General features: G+C 36.1%; 2 protein-coding genes across 12 annotated transcripts in view; one reads left to right on the forward strand and one right to left on the reverse strand.

Moving 5' to 3' along the window:
- Positions 1 to 7,175, forward strand: part of APBB2 (amyloid beta precursor protein binding family B member 2) — a 169,936-nt gene extending 162,761 nt beyond the window's left edge. For 9 of the 11 annotated variants that reach the window (XM_082282134.1, XM_082282135.1, XM_082282138.1 and 6 more), the window contains 4 exons: positions 689 to 772; positions 1,264 to 1,379; positions 2,151 to 2,330; positions 2,947 to 7,175. In XM_082282134.1, the coding sequence (XP_082138260.1) occupies positions 689 to 772; positions 1,264 to 1,379; positions 2,151 to 2,330; positions 2,947 to 3,114 (548 nt within the window). In that variant the 3' untranslated portion in view covers positions 3,115 to 7,175. The remainder of the gene's footprint in view (positions 1 to 688; positions 773 to 1,263; positions 1,380 to 2,150; positions 2,331 to 2,946) is intronic. The other 2 variants (XM_082282132.1, XM_082282137.1) reach the window with 1 other exon arrangement.
- A 2,343-nt stretch (positions 7,176 to 9,518) lies between these two features.
- Positions 9,519 to 24,735, reverse strand: NSUN7 (NOP2/Sun RNA methyltransferase family member 7; the record flags this gene model as incomplete). The annotated part of the gene is given in 13 exon segments (XM_082281994.1): positions 9,519 to 9,577; positions 9,580 to 9,765; positions 10,054 to 10,285; positions 12,398 to 12,515; positions 15,750 to 15,867; positions 16,393 to 16,494; positions 17,042 to 17,185; positions 17,775 to 17,982; positions 19,561 to 19,744; positions 21,002 to 21,154; positions 22,335 to 22,465; positions 23,823 to 23,881; positions 24,423 to 24,735. Coding segments are annotated over 13 exon segments (2,007 nt in total).
- Between the last annotated feature and the right edge of the window lie 452 nt (positions 24,736 to 25,187).

A 25,187-nucleotide genomic window follows, 5' to 3' on the forward strand; every position in this document is an offset into this window, starting at 1 on the left:
TTCAGAAGAGCCATAGGAGAATTCCTCCTAGGTTTCAGCATCTATTTCAGCAACTTCTATTTCAGCAAGGGTGCAAGCGGGTTGTCATCCAGCTGAAGAGTCTTTTGCACACTCTACTGCATGGTAGAAGGAAGTTGCCTTTGCGTGCCATTATTAGTCATATCTTAGTAGTTGCTGTTTTGAAAGTATTCCAGGAGAACAAATACACTTTGTGTTAGCTTTACAGCAAATTATACACTTCTAGATCCACCAGGCTGTACTGAATGTCTTACTCCTAATCCATACATCAGCTTCTGCAATGGTCTGTGTAATGTGTACTGTTCAGGCAGTAGTATTGATTACTTGGAGACTGTTTAACATATTAGCAAGGATTAAAAGCAGATTCCAGATTTTACATAGTTATTGCAGTGAAACTTAGGTCTGTATATCTCAAAGACCCATTCATCTATATTTTCTGCATTTTAATATGCCAGCCATATAATGTGATTTTATTCTTAGCATAGACCAAAAATTCCTTTAGAAATTATTGAGGCTTGTTCTTGTTAGAAGGAGTAAAAATTTATTTTAATCAATGCAATAGCATCAGAGTACAATTAATGGATAAACAGTTCTTGTTATTGATTAAATAAAAGTGTTTTTTCTTGCTGTGAATGCTGATCAACAGAAATTGACTTTTGTTCCCATGCAGTAGATTTCCCAACACCAAAGACAGAACTCGTACAGAAGTTCCACGTCCAGTACCTGGGCATGCTACCTGTAGCTAAACCTGTAGGTATGTAACACTTAAGTGAATTCCAAAGTACCTTGCTTAAATTCTAATGGTTTGTCAACTGCCAGTGCATGATTTTTGAAGTGTAGCAACTCTTCTGTTTCAGTCATATGAATCAAGCATGAAGACATCTAATATTCAGGGCATCATATGAACATGTGTTTTGCAAACAGTATTCTGGGAGCTGCCCAGAAGGTGAAGTTTCTTTCAGCTTTCTCTGAATATGAGCTCTGCTACTAATGAGAAGGGCCCTAAAGAACTGAAACAGTACAAAAACTAAACAAGATGCTATCCTGGTTTTTTTTATATGCCAGAGGCATCTGTTTTGGTTTTTCAGATGGAGAAATACAACTTCCTAATACTTTCTTCCATTATCAAATTAATTTTAATAAGACATCCAAAACAATCTGTTTTCTATACTATGTGTGAAGATAAAAAAATCTGTTATTGTTTACATATATTATTTTTCACTATTGCATTTTATTCTGTTTTAGGAATGGATACTCTGAACAATGCCATTGAAAGTCTAATGGCTTCCTCTAGCAAAGATGACTGGATGCCAGTTACCATGAATGTTGCTGATGCTACTGTCACAGTCATCAATGAAAGAGTAAGGCAGACTGTGTTGTTTTAAACACAGTTAACATAGTATGAGTGTTGAAAACCAGGAACACGGAAATGCTAGTAGGGTTAATGTAAACTAAAATTCATTTGCTTATTTTGCATTTTATTTCTTTCCAGAGTCTGCAGAGGCTCTTACTGCTCATTTCAGCTTCAGTTTTCTTTATCATTCCAAGCATCTTCTCAGAAATAAATTATTTTAAGTATTCATTAGATATTCAAATTCAGTGTTTTACTTTCCAGGAATTTTGAGCCTAAAATGTAGGTTAAACCCAAAGTAGCAATCCTAAATTCCAAACTGCATTTGCCTTATTCTTGGTACAGAAGCCAAGAGTAATATAAAAGTCTGTGTTACAGAAGAAAATGTAGAGCATTTTCCATAGAGTGTAATACAGTGAAACTTACTAATGCAGTCTTTTATATATGTCTTTCTATGAGCTACTAAACCAACATCTCTATAACATACCAATGATAGGGGAGTATGTTTTGGGGTCATTATAGCCATGTTGTTTTGTTTCTTCACAAAACAAGCAGCTTTTAAAATGTACAACATTTTAAAATTTTGCGGTAATGCTCAAAGCCTCGGTTTTCTGGTGACAGCCTAGAAGAGGAGATCCAGCCCAGGCTTGGGCACGCTTGGTTTATGTAGCTAGATAAGAAGGAGTTACAATACTGTAGCAGTATATCCTCCCATTGAATCGAAATTGAAAGTTCCACAGAGTATCCAGTAGTAATGATCAATCCTTTGATTCATGACCAGAATGAAGAGGAAATCATGGTGGAGTGTCGTGTGCGGTTCCTGTCCTTCATGGGAGTAGGCAAAGACATCCACACGTTCGCCTTCATTATGGACACGGGAAACCAGCATTTTGAGTGCCATGTTTTTTGGTGTGAACCAAATGCAGGCAATGTATCAGAAGCTGTTCAGGCTGCTTGTATGGTAAGTGACCTTCTTCAAAGGCATCTAATAGCACTTAAGATTTTCACTGCCTCCATAAATGATCGTTTTTTTCAAATTTGCAGTTATATTAATTTCAAGGCAGAGAAAAGAAAGATAAAAATAGGAATTGATATTATGATATATTTAATCAATTAAAATCCAAACATTTTAATGTTTAAAGTGCCAGCTTAGTGAACAATGCCCCTTTAATAATTTTCTCTCCTAACCTCTGCAACAATCTATGTAAATTAGAAATATTTTCTTTCACTAAACAAGTTATCTGATGCCAGAAAAACATTTTTCTTGGAGTTGTGTTATGAAATCCAGTGGCAATATAGTGAATATAACCTTTGTTCTAGAGTAGCTGAACCCAGAAAACTTACTTTTCAGTTTTCAAATGGGTATTTATATGATTTAATATCTGTTGTGTGCTAATGGAAAGTTTTTGCCCAAACATTGACAGACCAATTTCCCATTTACTTCAGCTGAGCTTTTTGTCACAGCCAAAACAGAGGTTTGACTGTATTTAATGAGAAAATGCTAAAAGTGTATTTTAAATGGTCTATGAAGTTATTTGATCCAGTAATGACTGCAGAATGGCTTTGTTTTGTTGCAGTTACGGTATCAGAAGTGCTTAGTAGCCAGACCTCCTTCACAGAAAGTTCGGCCGCCCCCACCTCCTGCAGACTCGGTGACCAGAAGAGTTACCACTAACGTAAAAAGAGGAGTCTTGTCTCTCATTGACACTTTGAAACAGAAACGTCCGGTCACTGAGATGCCATAGCTGCGTAAGAGAGAAGATTCTCCTAACGTTTGACTGAAGATAACAGGAGCCACACTATGGAAAATGAATGGACGATGTCTGACCTTCCATTTCAGTTGCTGATGCTTTCTCTTCAGAGAATTTACCCCTATCAAAACAATGTTAGACAAGCATGTTCTCTCATTCTTGCCACCATCGTGTGATACGAAAAGAAGCATGAATAATTTTTTTGCTGTCAGTGAGTTACATCATGGGCAATGGAAGGTCTGTTTGATTGTAAATACATGAACATTACGTAAACTCACCGAAAAAAGAATATGGCCACATCCCTCCCAGTGAACTCATGCTAAAGTCCTTGGAGTGAATGATGCCTGAGTTAAAAGTCTCACCTTCTTGAGCTGGATTTGTCACAAACCAATCCTAAATCCTACAGCACTTTGCTCTGTTTTCAACACTGGAATAGGTACCAAGTATTAGCTACCATTGAATTACTGTAGATTAAATACCAAGTTTTATTTTTTACAGAATTACACCTGTTAGTTTTGAATTGTTTGTCAGCATTGGTCTAGCAACTACTTTAACATCTCCCTGACATGCTTTTGAATTGTAGTGTCATTATGTCATCTTCTGGTTACACATTATGGTCTTACAGAAGAATTGTGTTTAAAACCAAACCAATGATGAAAAATCCAGAAGTGTTTTCAGTAATTGAGTTGCAGGATGATCCACTGAAGCTTTTCAGCTTTAAATATACAAATTCAACTACTGGCTGTTAAATTTATTCTCCTAAATCTATCATTAATTCATCAAAAATACTGTTTCTTTCACAGAGGGCTCAAACCAATCAGGAATAAGAAAGTAGTTAGTGATTTTATTGTCTTACAACTTTTATAGAGACTAAACTATTCCATACCTTTTCTATACAAGTGTTTGATGAAATGTTCAGTTCAGTGTCTGATTGCGTAATTCTCCCTTCCCCTCAGTTTGTTGCTGAATACTTAGCAGGCCAGAAGAAGAACAATTAAATTTCTTGTTACTTACAAAATTTCATGAAATTTATTTTACTTTTAACCCTCTTGTAACAAAATCAGAAGAGAGTTGTTTTTTAACAGGATGGTGTTTCACTGAGCTAGCACAATTGGATTTCAATGCTTTTGCTCCAAAGACTTAATCTAATTGATTTTCTTTACACACCTGCAGACCGTCACAAATCAGCCCAGCCTTGCCCTTGAAATTGTACTTCAGGCTAATTTTGAAATGCAGTCATGCATCTTCAGTGTCTCCCTTTGTCATCTTCTGTCTAGACCTACAGATTGGTACAAATTCTGGAAATGGAACATTAAGTATGTTTAACTAGTGTTAAAAATGTTTTGCATCCATTTATAGCTAGGTTCCAAACTCTAAGTGTCTCCCAAGTCTCCAAATCTTGTCATACTCCAATGATAAAGGAGCATTGGCAAAGTTCTTGTTACAATAACTCTTTTTTTTATTTTACTATGCAAGAGACTGTTATAAACAAACTATTTGCTTTTTTATTTCCTTGTTTGAAGAAATTAATGACCACACCTGGCAAAGTAACTTAGGAACACAACAGGAAAAGAATGATGATTCAAGAAATTTCTGCATTGAAAAATGCAGGAACATCATTACTAAACTTAGCGTGATGTATGAGCAAGTGCCAGGTAAAGGCTGGCTATGCAACTATTGTAATTAAATTTAGCTTTCTGCAATACCTTCTGAAGAGCTGATCCTCTCTGGATCTCAGATCTCTTCATGACCACGATTCTGCACCTCAGGCACTGAAGCAACTCATTCCCCTCTCAAGGCTCACGCTCTTGCCACTTCCTTTGCACCTCTATTACTGGTACAGCTGGAGAAGCTGCTTATACTGAGTAGACAGGGAGAGCTGGAGGGGAGGGGATGCAAACAAACCCACCCCCTTTAGCAGTACCAGTGGTTTAACTGACCATGGAGCCAGATCACAAAGCATGGGGATGGCAGCTTGCATATAGCTTCTATAGTTTCCAATATTGATCCCAGTCACCTCTGTTAGGAGCAGCATACAAATTCACTTCCTATCAGAGAATCACAGAACTGTTTGGTTTGGAAGAGACCTTAAAGGTTGTCTAGTTCCAAACCCCTGTCAGGGGGGCACTTTTTGCTAGATGAAGTTGCCCATCCAACCTGGCCTCGTGCATTTCCAGGGATGACTGCTCTCAAACTGTGGTGGCTAACACCATACCCTTAGGTAGGATTGTGAAGTTAAGAGACAAAAGTTTCCTTGTTCATCATTGTGCTAGTGGTTTACATTTTATTTTATTTTAAATTAAATATTTTGACAGTGTCTTTTTAAAGTTCCAGCTGACAATGTCATGATTCCGGATTGGCAACTGTTGTACAACAGTGAATTAATTTTAAACAGTATAATTAAATTTTGTCATTACATCTGCACAGTGCTGATTCTCCCCAAGAGAGATCCAGACTCTCTTTAACTAAACCAACACTTAGCAAACAGCAGTGTAAAGGTTCTACATCCGTGTTGTCAAGGCTAGGAACATCTGGTTAGCTTTCATTAGCAATGTGTGCAACTGCAGGCAGGGCTGAGGAGAAGACAGAAGGGTATTTGAAAAGCCGTACATCACTAGCCAGTGTATGTTTGAAGAGATTTATGTCTGTTAACAAAATGCTGTTGATTTTGCAAATATTTAAGTAGTGTGCTTTATGATCTGACTATATGTGGCCTTTTTGCTTCAGCAGAGCTCCTTATTATCCAAACGATTTAATATGCACCCAAGTGTTTGCAGAATCAGAGCCTAATATTGCAAAGCCTATTATCTTTTGTTTAACAGTATATTCAGACACTCTTTTTACCATGGCCAAAAAAGTATGTATGGGGTGTGTGTGTGTTTGAGCAACTGCAGCTGTTCTAGTTGATGTTATAGCAACCCTTCAGTTATCTATGCATTTTTTATAATACCTAGTGATTCTGTAGGCCGGCAGCCATGTTCACTATGCCTTGTATGTCTGATGCCATATTCTAACTTAACCTGTTAAATACAGCTTAAAATATTTTTATTTTATTTATTCTATTTTTACTGAAATATCTTGCATTATTATGTTTATGTATTGTCTTTATTGGATGTGCTCTTGTAACATTCTCCACTCTGTATACTATAGGTTGCCTAAAAAATGGCAGGCTTTGTAATTATTTGTAGTCACATTTTCATTGAAGTCTGTAGAAGAATCATGTAAAGCAAAGCTAGTATCTTCATTTTTTTCAATGCTAGTAGTAAGTTAGAGTAAGTATCATGTGTCAGTCAGTCATGCCATTAACACACTCCCTTGCAGAAGCAAGGAGATTTATCTTCACAGTCAATGACTAATAGATAAAAGCCTTTCTTTTGAAATCTGTAGTGCTGGCTGTAGGTTTTATTTAAGCCACTTACTGTTTCATTTAAATGGGAGCAAGGAGATGTGGGAGTTGCAAGGCTACGGAGGCTATCTACAGGGCAGTTAACTGGGAATAACAAAAAGAGCATAGGAATGGCATAGAATCCATTCACAGTAAAACGAGGTTTAGTGATATACTTCCTGTGCAGAGTCACCTGTACCTACAGAAATATTATGCCCTTTAGTGGCAGAGGAACAAAAATTATGGAGTATCTAATAGCTTACACCAGTTCTCTGTCACTAAGAATTCTACATTTCTTAATTTTATTAAGCATTTCATGGATCATTTACCATGGAATCTAAAAGTTTTAGTACATCACCCATGGAAAAGAGAATGTTCTCATTTCAAGAGCCAGTATGGGCTCAGCATTTCAGCATTACCACTGAATGCATTACTCCTTTCTTGGGCATGTTAATTAACACATTGCCACAATGTGTGCTGTCCCGTCAGCCAAAGCAGGTTTGATTTAACAGTAGTAAGAAAAACAAGGAAACACACCACTGTTTATTAGCAGAGCCCAGTCTTACATAAAAGTACCTGACTGACAACGGAAAGGACAATTTTCCCTGCTGTTGACCACTTCTCCACATTTAAGTGTAATCTGTTCTGAGAATAAATTTAGCTGCATAAAGTGATTGTCTCAACTGTTACTGCTCCATGAAACTGTGAAATTATTTTGTTCAAAATGGTGGTTGAGGGAAGGGAAAAACATACTGGTGGTTTAGAGGCAATAGCATTAAAATAAAGACTTTTGTATCTGAAAAGCTGAATCAACAGTTTCTAGTTGAAAATTACAAATAGACAACTGGATTACAGAAAAATAATTACATAAGATACAGTTTTACTGTAAAAAGTCATTGAGTGTTACAGGCATCTACCTACAAGCCATCTGAAGTCAGTCCCAGATGCTGCCACCATATGATGTTCCCTGCCTACAAAGCAAGCTGCTGACCTGCAGCTGAAATACTCTCTCTCTGATATTCTTGGTAAGACATCAAGATTCTAAGTGGTTTAACCTCCATACCGTGTCAAAAATGCAAATTTCTGAAAGCAAGATGAGGCCAGTTGTGGGACATCATGGCATATATTATATGTAAGTAGCCCAGAAATCCTGTTATTAGACACGTGTATGTTGTTTTACAAGTAATTTTAACTTTAATAATGAATGATACAGATCTCAATTAAAAAAAAAAAATCATTCTCTAACTGCAGAAGCTCTTAAGTTTATTTTAAGCATTTAACAACCATATTGGAAAAAAAAAATCTCCTTAGTGTCCAGCATGCAGAATCTCTTCTCCTCCTAGATGGTTTTGAAATAAAATAAGAATTTCTTTTTTTCCACTTCTACACATGGCATGTGTACAGATCTAAATCTATCCTTACAAGTTTCTTCAGAAGTAAGTGCAGAATTCACCATGTCACTGGAAGGGGTAAGGAGCATGGATTGCTCACAGGGATATGCAAAAGGTGAGGGATGTCTGTGTAGGACAGCTGGCTCAGATTAAAATGCTGAAAGAAATTTTCACTGATTCAGTGAAGCAAGGATATTTATCTGATGAACAAGAGCCAGCTGTGTACACTGCTGGTGTAATATCATTTACATCCTTTCTTTAAAAGGCACTGCTGATCCAGTGACACTGACTGATGTGAGTGAAGAAAAAATAGAGATGTTATAACATTTTCTCTGGGTGGGTCTCAATCCAGACCCATATGTCAAATCAGTTAAGTTCCAGACTACATTGGTGTACTCCTAGCAACACTCCAACTTAGTACTCCTAGCAACACTCTTCCCAAGTATCTGAAATGGTTGCGTGGAGGAAAATTTCTCTTCTGGGCCACAGCTACCTTTGCCTTTCTATATTGCTGTGCTCTCTCTATTTCATTTTCACAAGTTCCAAATACAAATCAGATTTGTTGTTAAAAGTATCTCTGTGCCTTCCTTTATCCTCTCCTCAGGTTATAGGACAATCGTAGATATTTTACAGTTATTTTATTTTGTCTTTGCTAGCAAGAGGGAGCAGCTTAGAAGCCCACGGCTGTTTCCAAAGACAGTCAACTACTTTTTGTCCAGTCATTATTCAGCTGACTTGCAGTAACATTTATAAAAATGTTACTTTGACAGTAGCAGCTCTTTTCATCTAAGAACTGTTTATGTTAAGAAATTGATAAAAAGCAGTTATGAACCATGACAGTCTGATGTGACATTATGATGACAATTCAGTGTTTTTAGCATGAGAATATTTTATCAATTTTTCACAGTTAATAATATTTCAATGAACACTTAAGTAGAAACCAAGAGAGCAAGTACTAGAAAGTCTATGCAGAGGCTTTAATGTACTTGGCCACTTTCCTGTACAAAAGTTCACATCTAGTTTTAGAAATAAAAGTGAGCTAACAGGCTTACTCTGCAAGGCTTATTTTCCATGCATCAGTCCTAAGTGGAAACTCACAAAAATGGTATCTAGCATTTGTAAAAAAAAAGCCACTTCAAAAAATTCAATCTCACTTTAAAAACATCAATTTGAAACTGATTTCTTGTACAGATTTAGATCATGGTGGGGGGTTGGGTGTATGATTTAACTTGTCACTTTAAAGTGTGTAGCTAGAGGCTGTAGTTTTTTGACCTCACTGCCCCCACCAGTCTATCAGCCTTAGGCAGCTGAGCTCCATTCACATGAAAGTGTGATTATTGGATTAAAAGTTACTATCTAACATGGATATTTCTACATAAATAGCCCATAATATATCTTTTCCCAAGGCCAGATTATCCTTGCATAAAAATATACTATAATGTCAGAGTATTGATTAATATACAGGAATCTTTACCTTCTTTACAAAGTGAAGGCAGAGTCTGAAGGTTCATACAGCCAAGTTGGCTTGACCATTTTTGACCGGGGTAGTGGAAATATCCAACCACTGTGCTCTAGTCTGGCCATGAAAGCAATGGTAAGTTGATACCCCTGGGTTTGTTTCCTTACAACCTTTCATATGGTGTTACCAGTGGAGGCAAAGTGATGGTTGGGGGCTTCAGTAAACCCTGTTCTGTTCTGCACATGCCTTTCGAGCAGGTGTCTGTCTCTTATACGCCTTGCCCAGAGGTGACAGATGAGATGTGTGCTCCAGCACTTTCCACGGGGCTGTGTGTGAATCAGGGTTCACAGATTTCTTCAGCTGAACACGGCTGTCTGTTTGGGGCACATTTTTTTGCTGTATGTTACTGACTGCTTTTGTTTGGTGCACGTTTTTTTGTTGTATGTTACTGACTACTTTTTTCTGGTGCACATTCTTCTGTGATATGTTACTGACTACTTTTTTTCGGTGTGCAGTCTTCTGTGGTGTGTTACTAACTGCTTTTTTTCGGTGCACAGTCCTCTGTGGTGTGTTACTGGCTGCTTTTTTTCGCTTTTCTTGTATGCTACTGGCTGCTTTTGTGTGGCACACATGTTTTTCTTGTATGTTACTGGCTGGTTTTTTTCGGCACACGCACACATGCTTTTCTTGTATCTTACTGGCTGCTTTAGACACAGAAACTTCAGCCTTAACATTAGCTCCAGTTTGGCGGTGAAGGAGCTTTGCAGCTTTTGGCTTACTATCACTAGCAGTAACCTTACGTCGACGTCGTTTTACTTTCTGCTTTTTCACCTCTTCTTTTGGTTTTTCTTCAACAATGCCATCTAGTAGTCCTTTTGCTGCAGCAGAAGCCAAAATGTCTTTAGCAGACACCTTTTTAGAAGTATTTTTCTGAAAATTATAAAGGAAACAACAACAAATCTAAGCCACAATACAGAGCTCCTCAGAATTTACTCCATGAGAAAAAGACAACAGAATCTAGCATAAGGACTTAAGCCACATGTGATAAATGCTAACCAAACTATTTATTCACAAAATTAAGAACTTGACTTGTGTAAAGAGGTACTGGAGCATTTGCTCTTCAGAGACTTTCTTCTCTAGTGATCCAAAGAGGGGAAACTCAATTCTGGGCTCTGTAGTGTGTGTCTGACTTGTGTTTAAAACCAGCTGGTCACCAAACCCCACACAGCTGCTCACTCCCCCACCAGCAGGATCAGGGAAAGAACTGGAAGAGTAAAGCCAGGGAACTGCTGGTTTAAGATAAGACAGTGGTTCCTTGGGAAGACAAGTGCCATATCTGCAAACATCCCCCTTCCTCCTCCTTCCCCCCACTTTATACAGTGAGCATGATGTCACGTGGTCTGGAATATCCCTTTGGTTGGTTCTGGTCACCTGTCCTGGCTGTGTCTCCTCCCAGCCTCCCACATACCCCCAGTTCCCTCACTGGTGTGGCTGTATGAAAAGCAGAAAAGGCCTTGGCTCTGTGTAAGCTCTGCTCAGCAGTAACAAAAACATCTCTGTGTTATCAACCCTGTGTTCAGCACAAATCCAAAACACAGGGCCCACACCAGTCACTGTGAGGAAAATTAACTCTACCCCAGCCAAAAGCAGCACACTCCCACACTGACCTGCTCTGTAATGTGTCTGTAAGAACATACATATCCATTACGTTGTGTGTATCAGAAATAGTTACTAAAATACAGAAATACCAGTAACATTAAACATGAATAATTTTTACAGTAATGAAAGTTCTTGCTCATAATACATAAGTAAGGAACTCCCAAGCTAGGAACCAGGTCAACATCTAAGTATATAAAGAGAAACAATTGGAAAGAAACTATTTACAACTAGCTAAGAAGGTTTCTGTAAACAAGGAATTTCAGTTTAAATTATAAGTACATGTTTTCTACTTTGTGGAAAATGTTCATTTCCTGAATCACCTAAAAACTGGCCATTGGAGGAATTGCTTTGTATTATTTATTATATATTATTATTTATTATATTTATTATATTCTTTGTATTAGAATTTGACCCAAAAAAATTACTTGAATTAACTACCTGCAACAAAAGTGTTTGTTTCTCTGGAGAGAGACAATATGGTAGAGAGATGCACATAGCATGATTAACTAAAACTCAGACCAAGTTAAAAATATTTAATATTGTAAAGAAGAGGTCAATAATAGGTAACTTGAAAGGCGTTCCATACGTAATTCTCTTACTCGTAATAAAATCTTCTAACTTCCCCCAAGAGGCAACCTTTTTCCAAGCACTTTAATCACAGTATGACAGAAAATGGTACAAAAAACCAAATAAGATCTCCTATCTTTAATTTGCAATGAAATTCTAATTAGTTCATCCCCACACCCTTTCTCTTTTGGTGGAATAAATCCATGCTTTTCTCAGAGACAAGAAGAAATGTTGATACTCAGAGATGCAAACTAGCCCTTTAAGGCCTTTCCTCAGGAATCGTGCCAAGACTTTTCCGTTTAGTCAGCAAAAGCCCCCTGCCTTTCAAGCCAGATTTGCATATGCCTTAGTTTGGGAAGGAAACATATTCATACATATTTTATTCAAATTACAATAGCGTCACCCATAGGGATTAAGATTTCATCTGCTTGGATGCTGGAAAATCTTGGTAATTTATATAACAAATACATTTACTAGACACTCCATTTATCATGAATCTAATCAAGCTGTGTATTTCATTCCAAAGTGTGATAATAGCAATATATTTCCTCTAGATGTTCCTGGTACTAACTTGGATCAAGGGCCTGCTCTGATCATGAACAGCTCCAGAAAAACAGGCACACCTTGTAAAGCTGTGCTCAGCATAAAACTCCAGTAGCAGCACATTTCAACTGCTCACCTGTCCTTTGGTTTTAAGACAACTAAAGACCAGCCACGAATTTTATTTCAAACATTCCATTTCATTTATTCTTTTGTGGAAAATTGCAGTACTCATCTTCTGTAAAGTGATTTTAAATGGTTATTTTCCTAGCTTACCTCTCTCTGTAGAACAGCTAGAAAACAACCACTGGAAATTTCTGATGGCTCCATTTTGAAAAACATTTCAGTGGAAGCCTCTGAATTGGAGCAAGTAGAAAAAACAGAAGGAATAAGCCTGTAAAAAAGAAATGGAAGACCAGAAAATAATATCTAAGAATATAAAAGGAAATAAGCAAGGATAATTAGAAAAATGTAATTAGAAGTAATTTTCAAATTATGTTTTTCAATAACATAGCTTTATCTTAATTTTTAAAAACTGCAATTCAAGAAAGGCATGAGAATTCCTCTTTTTAGAATTAATTGGGTTTTTTCCATTTTTTTCAATAATTCCTTTTTTTTCCCCAAGCTATTAAGTAAATTAATCACCAGATAATAAATACATATTAAGACAATGAAAAATTATGTTCTTTCTCAGGTGTGCAATTACTGAGTTATCAAGTTGTCCATGAAGTTGGGGAATTATCTGAAAACACTAAGCAGCTTGCAGAAATTGTAGAGGTGTTGACTTTGAGTTATATGTGCTCATAATAAAAAATGTATCTATGTAAGCTAAAAGTCTTAGGTTAGCAAACTTTGCTATTTGTTATAACTGAGTGCTGTTTCTCCAATTTTACAGTTTTGCAGTGCATCAGTAGGGAGGGAAGAACTAGCTTCTTCTCCTGTTCTTGTATTCCAGGAATGTTTGGTTTTTACAAAGCAGTCTCAAGGACTTGGCTCACAAGGCTGGCAAACTAGTACTAAGCTGTCTCAGTACAGAAAAACACTATCAAAATGTCCTTTTGGAATTATAACCCCCTTCCTCTTCACTGAGGACTGTAACTAACCCTCTAGCGACAGAGCTTTATTCAAAGATGGTTACAGAGAAAGGTATTCAATATTTGAAAGCAATATCCTGATTTGGCTGGCTAGTTAATTTTTAATAGGAAGTATGCAAAATTGGTTTTTTACAAGTCCTCACCACAATCTGGATTTTTTTTTCTATGTCCCTTGGAACCTGATAAAACAGGCTACAAGGCTTACATCCTCCTTGCATTACTAAATAAAACTTATGACACAGATTTTTGATTTTAGATCAGCTTATTCAAGGCAAAAAAACCTCAGTGGTAATCATTTATTGATGTATATAAGTTACTGTTCACCTTCAATGACCCTGAAAAATGATGCAGAAATTAATTCAAATTTGATAGGCCAAAGAGAAATGCATGAGTGGTTTAGACTCCTCTCTATACACACCTGTTTGCCATGTGTACCCTTACTTTAGGTAAAGCTGTTGCTATAAATTGTCATATCCTGAAGGGAAGCTCAGCTTAGCCAGTACGTACATGTTTGAAATCACCCTTAAAACTGCACAGCCCTAAGACCAGCTGTGTGACCCCAAAACTCCAACAGAGCCTTATTTCATTCAGCACCACTTCCGTACTGCAGAGTAATTCGGAACACATTTGTTGTAAGAGTTTCCTGAAAGCCCTCAATTTTCTTGGAAAAGGGAATTAATATTCAGTATTTCAGATCTTTGATGATAATACAAGAAGTTTCATTATGATTTGTCTCTCAAAGACACTACTGTGAACATGAGGGCTAGTAACTCTGCAACAGCCTTTCATTCTATACTGCACTGTTCTAGGCAAATAAATTCTCTAATTAATTCTAAGGAAAGTGTAAAAGGAATTTTTTTAAGTAGTACATGCATCTTAAATGGCTTGAGCTTTCATCCTAAGCATAATTACTCTATAAATTTTATTTATGGTGTTCTACTAGTGCTCTGTTCATGCTGGTTTATTGTATGCATCTTTATTGTAGCAAGGACTATGATGAAACATACAAGACACCGCATGACAGTGAAGGAGGAACTGAATCTGAAATTTTCATTTATGAAGCTCAATCAATCTTCAGTCACAAATTTGCTCAGGTCTGAAAAAATCCTAATGGAATGTTACTGTCCTTTTCTTACCATCCAAGATTGCCTTTTTGAAAGTGTAAGTATGCTTTGGTGGTTTGACAAGATTCATGATGCTTCTGCAAAATAGTGAACAGATTTTGGTTTGGCTTTTTGGGGAGGGGAGGTGCAAGGGGCAGTTTTTTATAAAATAATTAAAGCTCCAAGAACTTTATTTTTTAAATAAAAATTCTTTCATATGTTATGAATTTACATATTATTTGTGTTCAACTAATTTGGAGACCATTACATTCCAAGGTCCCCCAAGTTCTCCCCATAGAGTAATAGCTGCACAGAGGTCAAGACAGACTCCAGAAATTTTCATATTCTGAAGGAAAACACAAGCAAGAGTCCATAAATGCTTTTGGTCCAGCACACCATCATTGGCAAGAGATATCCTGATTTTATCCCACTTAGTGTAAAAAAAATCAAGCAGGCTGCTATTTTCTATCAGTGAATTTCAAGAAATATGCACTTTGTTGCACTTTGTCTTATGAATAACATAAAACTTTTAAACATTCTTCGAACTGGCCAAAATTAATATTTACCATTTTAATCATGCCAAATTTAATTGGACATCTTGAGTCACAGTACCTGTCCCTTTGATAGCCAGGCTATTAACATCATCTAAGGTAATATAAAATCTAAAAATTGAGTATGATTTTCCTGTGCTTTTTACAACATAAACTCTTTTAAACCTCCATCCTGTAATCCACTATTGTATCTATGTGCAATTGAGTGCCAAGTGTTTGCATTTATCTATTGTGACTGAAAGGAAAATCCAGAAAACACCCATCAGTCTTTTAACAATTCCTCTGGCTGACAGGGGTGACAGCTAACAGGTTATAACTGCATATGAAGTATACAGCATACATACTTTTTTAATATATATTTGTATTTGCTATGATTGCACAGGATGATCTCTTACTGTGACCTGTCCTTCCCAGAAGTCATTCATCTGAATACAGTGATGAGCAATCCTTCAGCAAGGGTTCTTGTTCTTCTGTATTATTTCTACAATTTAAGATTTAATTTCTTTTTCCTTTAAAATTGATCATTCTACATCAGAAGCTGCAAGCATGCTAGCAAGTTACCTGACTTCTAGTCTCCATTTTATTTTAAACTAGTTTCATTCTCTGAATACTGATACAACAATAGCAATAGCTCTATCTGAAGAATGTTATTTCCAACCAGTGATGCTTTCCCCCCATTTTATTTTCAGATGGATAAAAATATTAGATGAAAAAGTCAATAGAATACTGCTAAGTACTCTCATAAACAGAAAGAATGCATGACAGGCAGCAAAAGCTATTTTAATTTCATGCAGGATACGTACCAGTCTAGGATAAGAATTATGCTACAATTTAAAGTCATACTTTAATTTTTTCATAGATAAAACTACTCGTTCTGTACCTATATCGTCGTGCTTTATCTCCCTCCACTCCAGATTCCAGTGCTTTTTTCACTACTAGTTCATTTTCTTCTGGATAAACTGAACAAGTGCAGTAAACAATAGCTTGTACTTTGTTAACTACAAAACAAAAACAGAAAAAAATTTTTACTCTTCAGATTCTTCATACAGAGAGTGGTTTGGTAAGGATTGAAAGCATCATAAAAATTATGTCACTTTTACCAGTAAAAATATCCTCCCAATCTCTAGTGTTCGTAAATAATTAAAATATTTTCAAATATTTGCAGATTTCAGTACAAAGTCAAAGCTGTCTCCAGTCTTTTCACACAGCTACCAAAGGAGAGGAAAAAAGTGGCAGCATGAAGATGGAGTCAGATTACATTTGCAGAATTTCCAAAGCAGAGTATGACTAAGCCATAAGCCAGTTCTCTACACAATACTGAAGAATGCTGTATTAATGTCTGGTGGATACTAGGACACAGAAAAACCTTCATGGAGGAAATCATTATTCAGGGGGTTTGGTTACATGCTTATTGTTAATTAATAGAGTAATCAGTGTATTTTTAACTATATTAAAACTGGTGATAGTACAGTGGAATTGATAGTGCAAAGTCTTCCCAGAAATTGGGGAACTAGCACACTTACATTTCAGTGCATGAATCAACTCATTAAGCTGCCTCTCAGCAAGAATACTGAGTTTATCCTCAGACACAAATCCCTGGAAAAGGTCTTGTAGCAATCCTGCATCTAAAAGCAGAGAGTAGTAAATTTAGTCTTCCAACTTGTATTAATGTCTGAAAATTCAGTTGTTTGCAGAAGCAGACTTGGTTGTTAGTGATGCAGTGGGAAGGTAGGTTTTACAAATTAGAATACCAAGGAGTGCCTGATTTATTTGCTTTACTTCTTTACCTGTAATTCATGGTGCCTCTTATTTGCTTCTAGTTAATGAAAATTGTACAGTGAAAGGACTTACACAAACAGTCAAGGAATGTAATCAAATGGAAAATAATATACATGTTGGTATCTTGAAATAAATTTTTGCCTATGATCCTTTTACTTAAAAAAAAAGTTATACACACTCTGCTCCCCAGAATAACCCTCAAACTTACATACTATCAACCTGAAGCAGTCACAGAATTATGCAAGTTAATATATATGTTCTATAGGAATTAAAATAAGGAAGGTTTTTTTAATAAAATTACACCATATACTGGAGCACCTACACTGTCTAGACCACAATACTTGAATCTATTTCTACCAGAAAGCATGAGTTAGATATTGCATCAAAAGTTACCTCTGTTCTCACTTAAAATAAACTCCATTGGATTGCCAACACCCAGTCCAGAGCACTGTGGTAGCAGCAAAATAACTTTTGCCTTTTCAAGTCTTTGGTCTGTTGGTTCAAGCTCAGTAAAGTCTTCATGTAACAACTGAATATCTGAAAAACAGGAAAAACTCAACAGTTATAGGCTGCAAGCAAGCCTGCCTACAGGTGATACAGGTGAAGAGACTCTGGTATTACACTGAATTCGACAGAGCTAGAGCCTGCTAGATTCAGATCATCCAATGTGTGGCCTATGGATTTCAAACAGATTGAAGGGCTGCATCTTCCACTGAAAAGACAGTTAATGGAGTTGCAGTCTTACTGCATTCTGTCCTGATTGTGTCCTCCGGGTAAACTGGACAAGTGCATGTGTTTTGGATTAACACTTTCAGACAACTGGAAATCAGACTTAAAGCAACAGCCCAAACACCAAAAGTTCCCAGCTACCAGTTACACCAACTGCTACTTCAATGGAAAAATTCACCGACATTTCAGGAGCTTGCATCTATGATATAGTTAGACTGCAATTGATATGACTGTAGCTGAAGAGCTATCAGCCCACTTTGTGAGAAAAAAGTTGTTACTGCCATTCCCAAGTTTCCAGAGGGGATCTCTGAATTCTGATAGAATTCGTCCATATTTACAGATATCACAAACACCTGTATTACAATACTTTTTGCATACCAACTGTTTTAGCACCTACTTTCACATCCCATATGACTGAAGCTGTTCCTCAGTTCTTCTCTTGCTGAAGATTTCACACCACAAACAAAAATTGTGGACATGCTGTGATTTGTCAGCACTGACATATGGGCAATGGTCAGATGGGAACCTACGTGAGCCACTATAATGTCACCACCTTCACTCAACAGCGCCTGTGCGGAGTGTACAGCGAGGCTGCGAGACTTATCCTACAAAACAATGACACAAAAATTAAGTATGACCAACTATTTTGGTTTCTTTGAATGCCAACCTTCTTTCCAAATTAGGAAAGTATTCCATTGTTTTCACAGCAAATGGGAAAGAAGGGAGGAAAAAAACTCATCAGGGCTATCTACAAATACAGAATTAAATTAATTACAAAACCAAGCTGTCACTCAATAAATTTAAATAACTTAATTCTAAATAAGACATAAAAAAGCATAATATCTATAGGTGAAAAGAAAATACGTATCATCGCCATAAGGAGGAACTCCTAGCAACAGCCTGTTCCAGAAAAGACAAAAAGGCCACAATTCAGGCAGAATTCATCCTCTGAGGCAGCTTAACAGAGAAATGCAAAACTGTTCACATAGCTCTTGGTGAAAATTACAGGAGAAATGTTATCCTTGTAGATCAAAGATCAAGATTCTGCTGAAATTTGAACAACAGAGAGGCAGATTGGAATGCAGAAAACACAGGGACCACTCCACAAGAGTAAATGCTCTTGTACCACTGGTGATTAAGAGAAAACTTTATCAAATTACTTAAAAAGGAGTGAAGAAACTGACCACAGATACCACAGGTCTTGCACCAAATTTTACAAACTGATGATAAATGGAAAGGGAAAAAAAACCAAGTGCTAAGCCTTCAAGTTCACATCATTGTCTATGTACACACAGCATTCAAGCACCACCCTACCCCACCATAGAGATGGAGGTTTTGATGGTGTTATTTACTTATTTTGAATACTTTTAAGTAGTAATACTCAGAATTTGTTCCTATTACCTATGGGGCTCTCATGTAGAGTTCTTTTCTCTACGTATTCTATTTAAAAAATCGACATACTGAAATGTATTGAATATTGAATCCCTTTTTAAGTTGCACAGTACATTTTGAGAGTAAAGTTTGCAGACAATGCCAAGCATCTAGTGAAAATGCTGGTTGAAAAATTTCTGCTAGGCACTCAAGAATCATCAGACAGTTCAGATAATTCGTGGTTGTGCTGTTGCATGGTTACTGCAAACCACCACTCTGCAAAAGAAACTTCCCACCAAACTTCACTGGGGAGTCTAATGTTGGCAAGTCAGGAAAAAGACTAATGGGAGATATGGAGATCTAGGAACCACATGGCACAAAATACAAAGAAGTGTGATCATTCCATCATAAACATGCATTCGAAGAGGAAGAAATATTACAGTATCATATCACTATCTACTAACTGGGGGAAAGCATATGGAGTTATACTGAAACTTTCCTCACATTTTCAGAAGTGACACTGCCTCTTTTGACCACTTTTTATATGTATTTCAACAGCTCTAAGATTAAATTTAAAACATTCTACTAACTTAATTGTAGCTATCAATTATAAGCATTGACATTTGTATGCTAAATTAAGTAAGTGGATCAGTTTGTAACCTTCTAATTATTACAAATGTCCAAAACCTTATTAGAGTTTGTTGCTGCCTGACTGGTTTAATAGAATCATCACACAATACACAACCTCTTTCTAATGCAAAGCAATTACTTCAATTTGTAGATAATCTGACTCAAGGCTGAAATCAACTCACCTGCAGTAAGAGTTTGCAATCTGCAAAAAGATCTAAATTAAGCAGTTCTTCTCTAAGAGAGGAAGGAAAAACCAATACATCGTGGCAATGTTGGTCCACAGCAAACGTGTAATGGTCAAAGTCTGACACAGATTCAACCTTTGTGAGTCCCTTCATCTCCAAATCTTTGATAACATCTTCAAGGCTGTTAACATACAACTCTGACCATTAAATATACAAGAGTTACTTAAGCAACATAGTTCACACTGATTATGTGAATTTTTTACTTCTGTTAGTGTGTTTGTATACACATGCATATATATATAGGTATAAAATGCCATATTGTCTAATGCAGGAGGGAAACTTATTCTACACTAGGCACGTAAATTCTGGTTTGAAACAATTAAGTTAATAAGTCTGATAAAATAAATTAAGAAAGAGATATGTGTCTCCAGAGGATGATTCAAAGCATCAAAACAGAAATGTCCATGTGCTCAAGAGACACTGTAGTAAATTTACTGCTGGAATGTTTTAGTTCTTTCAATTCCTTTCAATCTAGCCCAACTCACCAATAATTTTAATGGCTGATAACTGAAAGAATCCTTGTGTAAACGTAATGAAGGCATAACTGCTGAGGTTAGCAATTCAAATATCATAAAAATTTAAAGGTATATACAGCAAGAGATGTTTGTTGAAACGCTGTTTCAGACAGCACCATAAGTTTATACAGTACATTAAACATGGGATGAATGCAGCAGCTTTTATTTCAGTCTTCTTTAAGGTTTCCAAAGTCACAACTGAAATAAAATACATTATCCTGACGAGCCTATAACCTAAGCACTGAACACTGGTCCAAGACAAGAGTAGTAAAACAAAATTCTTGAAAACATTATAAAATGGATTACCTGTCTATAACAGGATAATCTGGTATGGTTCATGTATCAGTTAGTACAGAACTGGGAACAAGTATAAATATACAAATATAGTAGCCTCCAGAATATAGGGATTTTTAAAAGTGTATTTTAATTTCAAGTTTATACTATCCTTACTGAACAAACAGCAGGTTTAAGTACTGTGTCTTAACACCCTTTGCCAATATTATGGTTTACATTAATATACCCACTTTAAAAGGCATTTTCTCCTCTTTTTGGCACCAGGTTAACTCACCTACTTTTTTTTCTAACTTTATTTCCTCATTTATTTGGTGAAAGACCCACACAAGCAACAGAATAGTAAGAAAAACTGTTTCACGACCTTTTTACAGTGTGTAAATACCACTACTGCAATATATAAAAACTACAAAAAAATATAACACAATAGCACTAGACTAAGCAGAATTTCCTGTAAGCACTTTAAATTACTGGTAATAGTATAACCTGGAAATTCTAAAACAAGTATGTAGCAAATTATATCACTTAATGTGTAAAAACATCAATATCAGATGATACTTTAAAGACCTTACCTGATTTTAAATGTGTTTATCCAAACACAGACAGGTAAAGCAGAGGCCCTTTGTTCCTGCTTCCATATGGTTTCTGGTACAAAGTATTCAATTGAAAGAGCATCATGTTTGATGCGACATCGTGCTAGTGCAGCTGCCAATTTTGTTCTATAACTATAAAAACATAGTCAGAAGTTTAATAAGTTTTATAAATGTTTTCATCAGCTATTAGCATGCAATATTTCTGTTACAATACCATCTTGCTCAGAAACCAAATCCAAAAGGGACAGCTCATTCTGCAAGCTGCAACAGGAAACAAGAGTTACAGAACATTTTCTACCCCACACAACAGTAGATGCAAGGTGGTAGTCAATAGCTAAGATTATTTTATTTAAAAGCAGGTGGGACTGGAATTAGGACTGGTGACTCTCAAATACATCCATTTTCCCAGACAGCTAAAAAAAAATCTCAGTATGTTTTGGAACTGCAGTGTATGGAATACAATCATCAGATTCATTTGCGTGTTTAAAAATGTAAATACATATATGTGCAGAATGAGCATTTCATGACAGCTGATCTCTACACATGTACGGAAACAATACAATTATGATGGCAACCAGGAATCACTTTTATTATTATTACATGAAAATGTCAGAGAAAATATTTCCAGTGTTTTCTTCCCACAAGCTTCATGCACACTCCTGATACATGATAATTCAAAGTAAATAAATATTGCTGGTGAACTACTTCAGGTATATTACTTACTGCCGTCCAGAAATACCTCGCACTTAAGAGATTCATGAACTTTTGGGGCCATTCTAAATCCAGTAGCTACACAATTTTGTCTAATAAATGCCTTTTGAGTTCATCAACTGACTGATGGAAGAAATAATAAATATTAAAATGTTTATTTTATGTATTCTGGGTTTTTGTTCTAATTATTTAAAATAATAAATATTTAACAAAGTTTCATAGTAGAAGTGCTGCTAAACAGACAGATGTTATTCCATTCCATGACCTCTTGAATGTACTACACTTGCATTTATGAATATTTACTGAATATTTAATTTCTTTGCTAGAACTGTATAAAAAAAGTTTTGACAATGACAAGTAAGATAAGACGCCTGAAAAATAATCCACAATATAAGGATGGTTTCTTATCTGTATTTTTCATAAATACATAAATATGAAAGTTTGCCTCCAAACTAGGCTCTCATCAAAAAAAAAAAAAAAAAAGCCCACAAAATTTTAGGATGAAAGACATGTTTAATAATTACTTTTAAAAGGCACTGATAATACAAATCTTCATTTTTGCTAATATATATTAACAAAAAATAGCTCTTTGCACATATACCTGTATAAATATTGCCCTACTTCCTGAACTTCTGCTACAAGTTCATCTTCATCAAAAGTCTTTCGTTCTTGAAACTTTCGGTCTTGTAGGTCATAAAGCATCACAACAAGCAAGCTGGTTAACTCATCTGGCTGCAAGAGAAAAGCAACTGGATGGAGAAAGTGACCCAAAGCATGCCTTACTTCTGCAAAAAGATCCATATCGAACAGCAGTCTCCCACCATGTAAAAGGCATTAAAAACCCTTAAATGCTTACTTGTAAAAATAGGAAAGTAATTCCTTTTGGAGAGTTAATAAAACACTTCTTTAAAAAATATTTTTTTAAAAACTCAAATACACAACTTGTAAGTTATTTAGATTATCAAAATTAAAAACATTCTCCATGCACACAGATAAAATACTGTATCTTAACTTCTAATGTTATCAGAATTGAAACTTTGAAATTATTTTCTCTTCATTAAGTAGTTTGTTAAATAGGTAAGCTCACAAAAACTTCTTGTCTATCAATTCCTCTCTTGTGGGATTCTTCCATATGTAGCAACCAATATACTCAATTATAATAACCCTTCTGCTTTTGGGACATATACAAAATCTCCTTTCTCTGTCTAAATGTTTAAACCAGGGAGCATCTCCTGCTTAAGGACAATAATTACTGCACTTCAGTTACTACTGTCTACTTCTTTACATTAAATTCTTACAGTTATGCCTTCTAAAATTCTCACCTTCTCACAAAAATGACCAAAATTAGTTAGAAAACTCAAGTTATTAGGGAAATACCACCAAACACAAAATGTTAGCATGAAAGTCTTACTTCCTTGCAAAAATAAGGCAAAGATAAATGTGTTAGATCATTTGCTTGCTCACATCAACCTCCACAACCAGTATCAGCTCAAGTTTATCTTGCAATTTTCAAAGGCATCAAACAAGACTGGAAGGAACAGCAGAATATTCTGCCAGCTCTAGAATTTCTTTCCATGTCAAAGCAGGAAAACATGTTGAGAGAGTAAACTGGATCAGTTTTTGCTAGTACAGTATTTGTATACAGTACCATTTGCCCAGGAAATGAAACACGGGGTCAATGCATTTTTTTGTCTGATGGGGTTCACTCCATGTTTTCCAGCTCCCAAGGACAGGAAGGAAACATTTTTTTTCCCTGCTCACAAGGGGACACAGCTGGGAAGGAAAGCACATGGACATGGACAATATCACTGAGCAAGTACTACACTGCAGTAAAAGTTCATGCGTCGCTCTCCCACCTTGTCTTTGAAGGTTTGACTCCCAGCAATAAGGTGCAACAGAATCTCACAACGTACTTTGGAGATGGATGCTTTAGACAACTACGTAAAAAGGTCAGCAATATTTCAGTCTAAGGTGGTCATGTAGTTCAAACCAACAAAGGTTGTTTTGAAGAATGTTGTAGAATCCTCAGAAAATACACTAATTACATCAACACAGAAAATAAAAATTCCTCACAAAAATGTTCACTTACTATTGAGTAGCATGGGTAAGCACTACTATCTAACAAGATTTGTTCAAGAAGATCTTGATCTGTAAAAAAGAGAAAATGTTGACAACTTATGCCACTATCTACAAGATTCTATGGAAGTAAATCTTGTAAGTCACTGAATTGTAATTTTAAACATCATGAAAATTGAGGGCAAATTCAATCACCAACATAGCAACTCTATGTAATTCATTTACATGAAAAATAGTAGGGTTTGATTTCACAATTGCTAATAACACTTAGCTATATTTAAAGATTTGAGGGATATGAGTAGTCTAGTAAATGCAAACGTTCATCCATAATTAGGATCCAAAAAGAACCACTGAGATGAGCTCCGCTGGTCAGAGCAGGGTGCTAATAACACCAAGGATGTGGGTTCAATCCCCTTATGGGCCATTCTTGATGATCGTTGTAGGTGCCTTCCAATTCAGAATATTCTATGAATCTGTGATTCTGTAATAACCTGCAGTTTAACAAAAATTTCCCCAGATCTCTGCTGTCAGGTAGACACTGAACATTTGTTTTTCCATGTTTTCTCTGCTGCATCCTTTCTGTTGGCCATTCTTGGGCAAGTTTTGTACTTACATTTTAGAGCATTGAAAGCCAGTTCATAAGATACACGCCTGGAATGCTCATCTTTAAAAGCCATCATGGGAGATTCTGAGTTATCGCCATACTGCACAAGCATTCTATCCTTACTCTTTTCAGTATGAATGCCTTGAAAAATCTTAGCTGCATTTATGTATATGGAGTCAGGATAGCCATTCTTCTCAATGTGAGTCACTGTTCTTTTTTCAGCAGATCTTTTTTCAGCTGGAATTTTCATTTCACTCAAGTCTGAAGTACGATTTACAACAACCTCATGTGAAGACACCAATTTACTTTCAGAATCTGGCATTGTTCCAGTTGCTGACTGTGTAAGTATAAGTCACAATCCTGCTGCCTCTGCAAAAAACAAAGTTTGTATTGAATCATGAAATTTTCTTTCACTAAAATACACTTTTCCCGTCTTTCTAGGGTTTTCAATAGAATTTATTTTCTTTTTCAGGCTCTAATCTTGCAAATATGTATATATGTGTATCATCTATACTTCTATATATCTATCATCTTATACGTCACAGAGAAGTATTTATAAGAGTTTTCTTACATTATTTGTTTTCACCAATGCACATGCAAAGACTGGTTACTTGTTTCAAAGAGGCCAGTCCTTTACAATCATTGGTCCTTTATACACAGAGATCTGATCCTCTTTGTCTAATAAGAAACATTACTATTGCAGACAGAACAGTATCTCTTACTAGGAATTCTCCTTTAATAAAAAAGACACTGAAATTTCAAAGCAGACATCAT

Source organism: Coloeus monedula (genome assembly GCF_965178545.1).
Source record: "Coloeus monedula genome assembly, chromosome: 5".
Classification (NCBI taxonomy): Eukaryota; Metazoa; Chordata; class Aves; order Passeriformes; family Corvidae; genus Coloeus; species Coloeus monedula.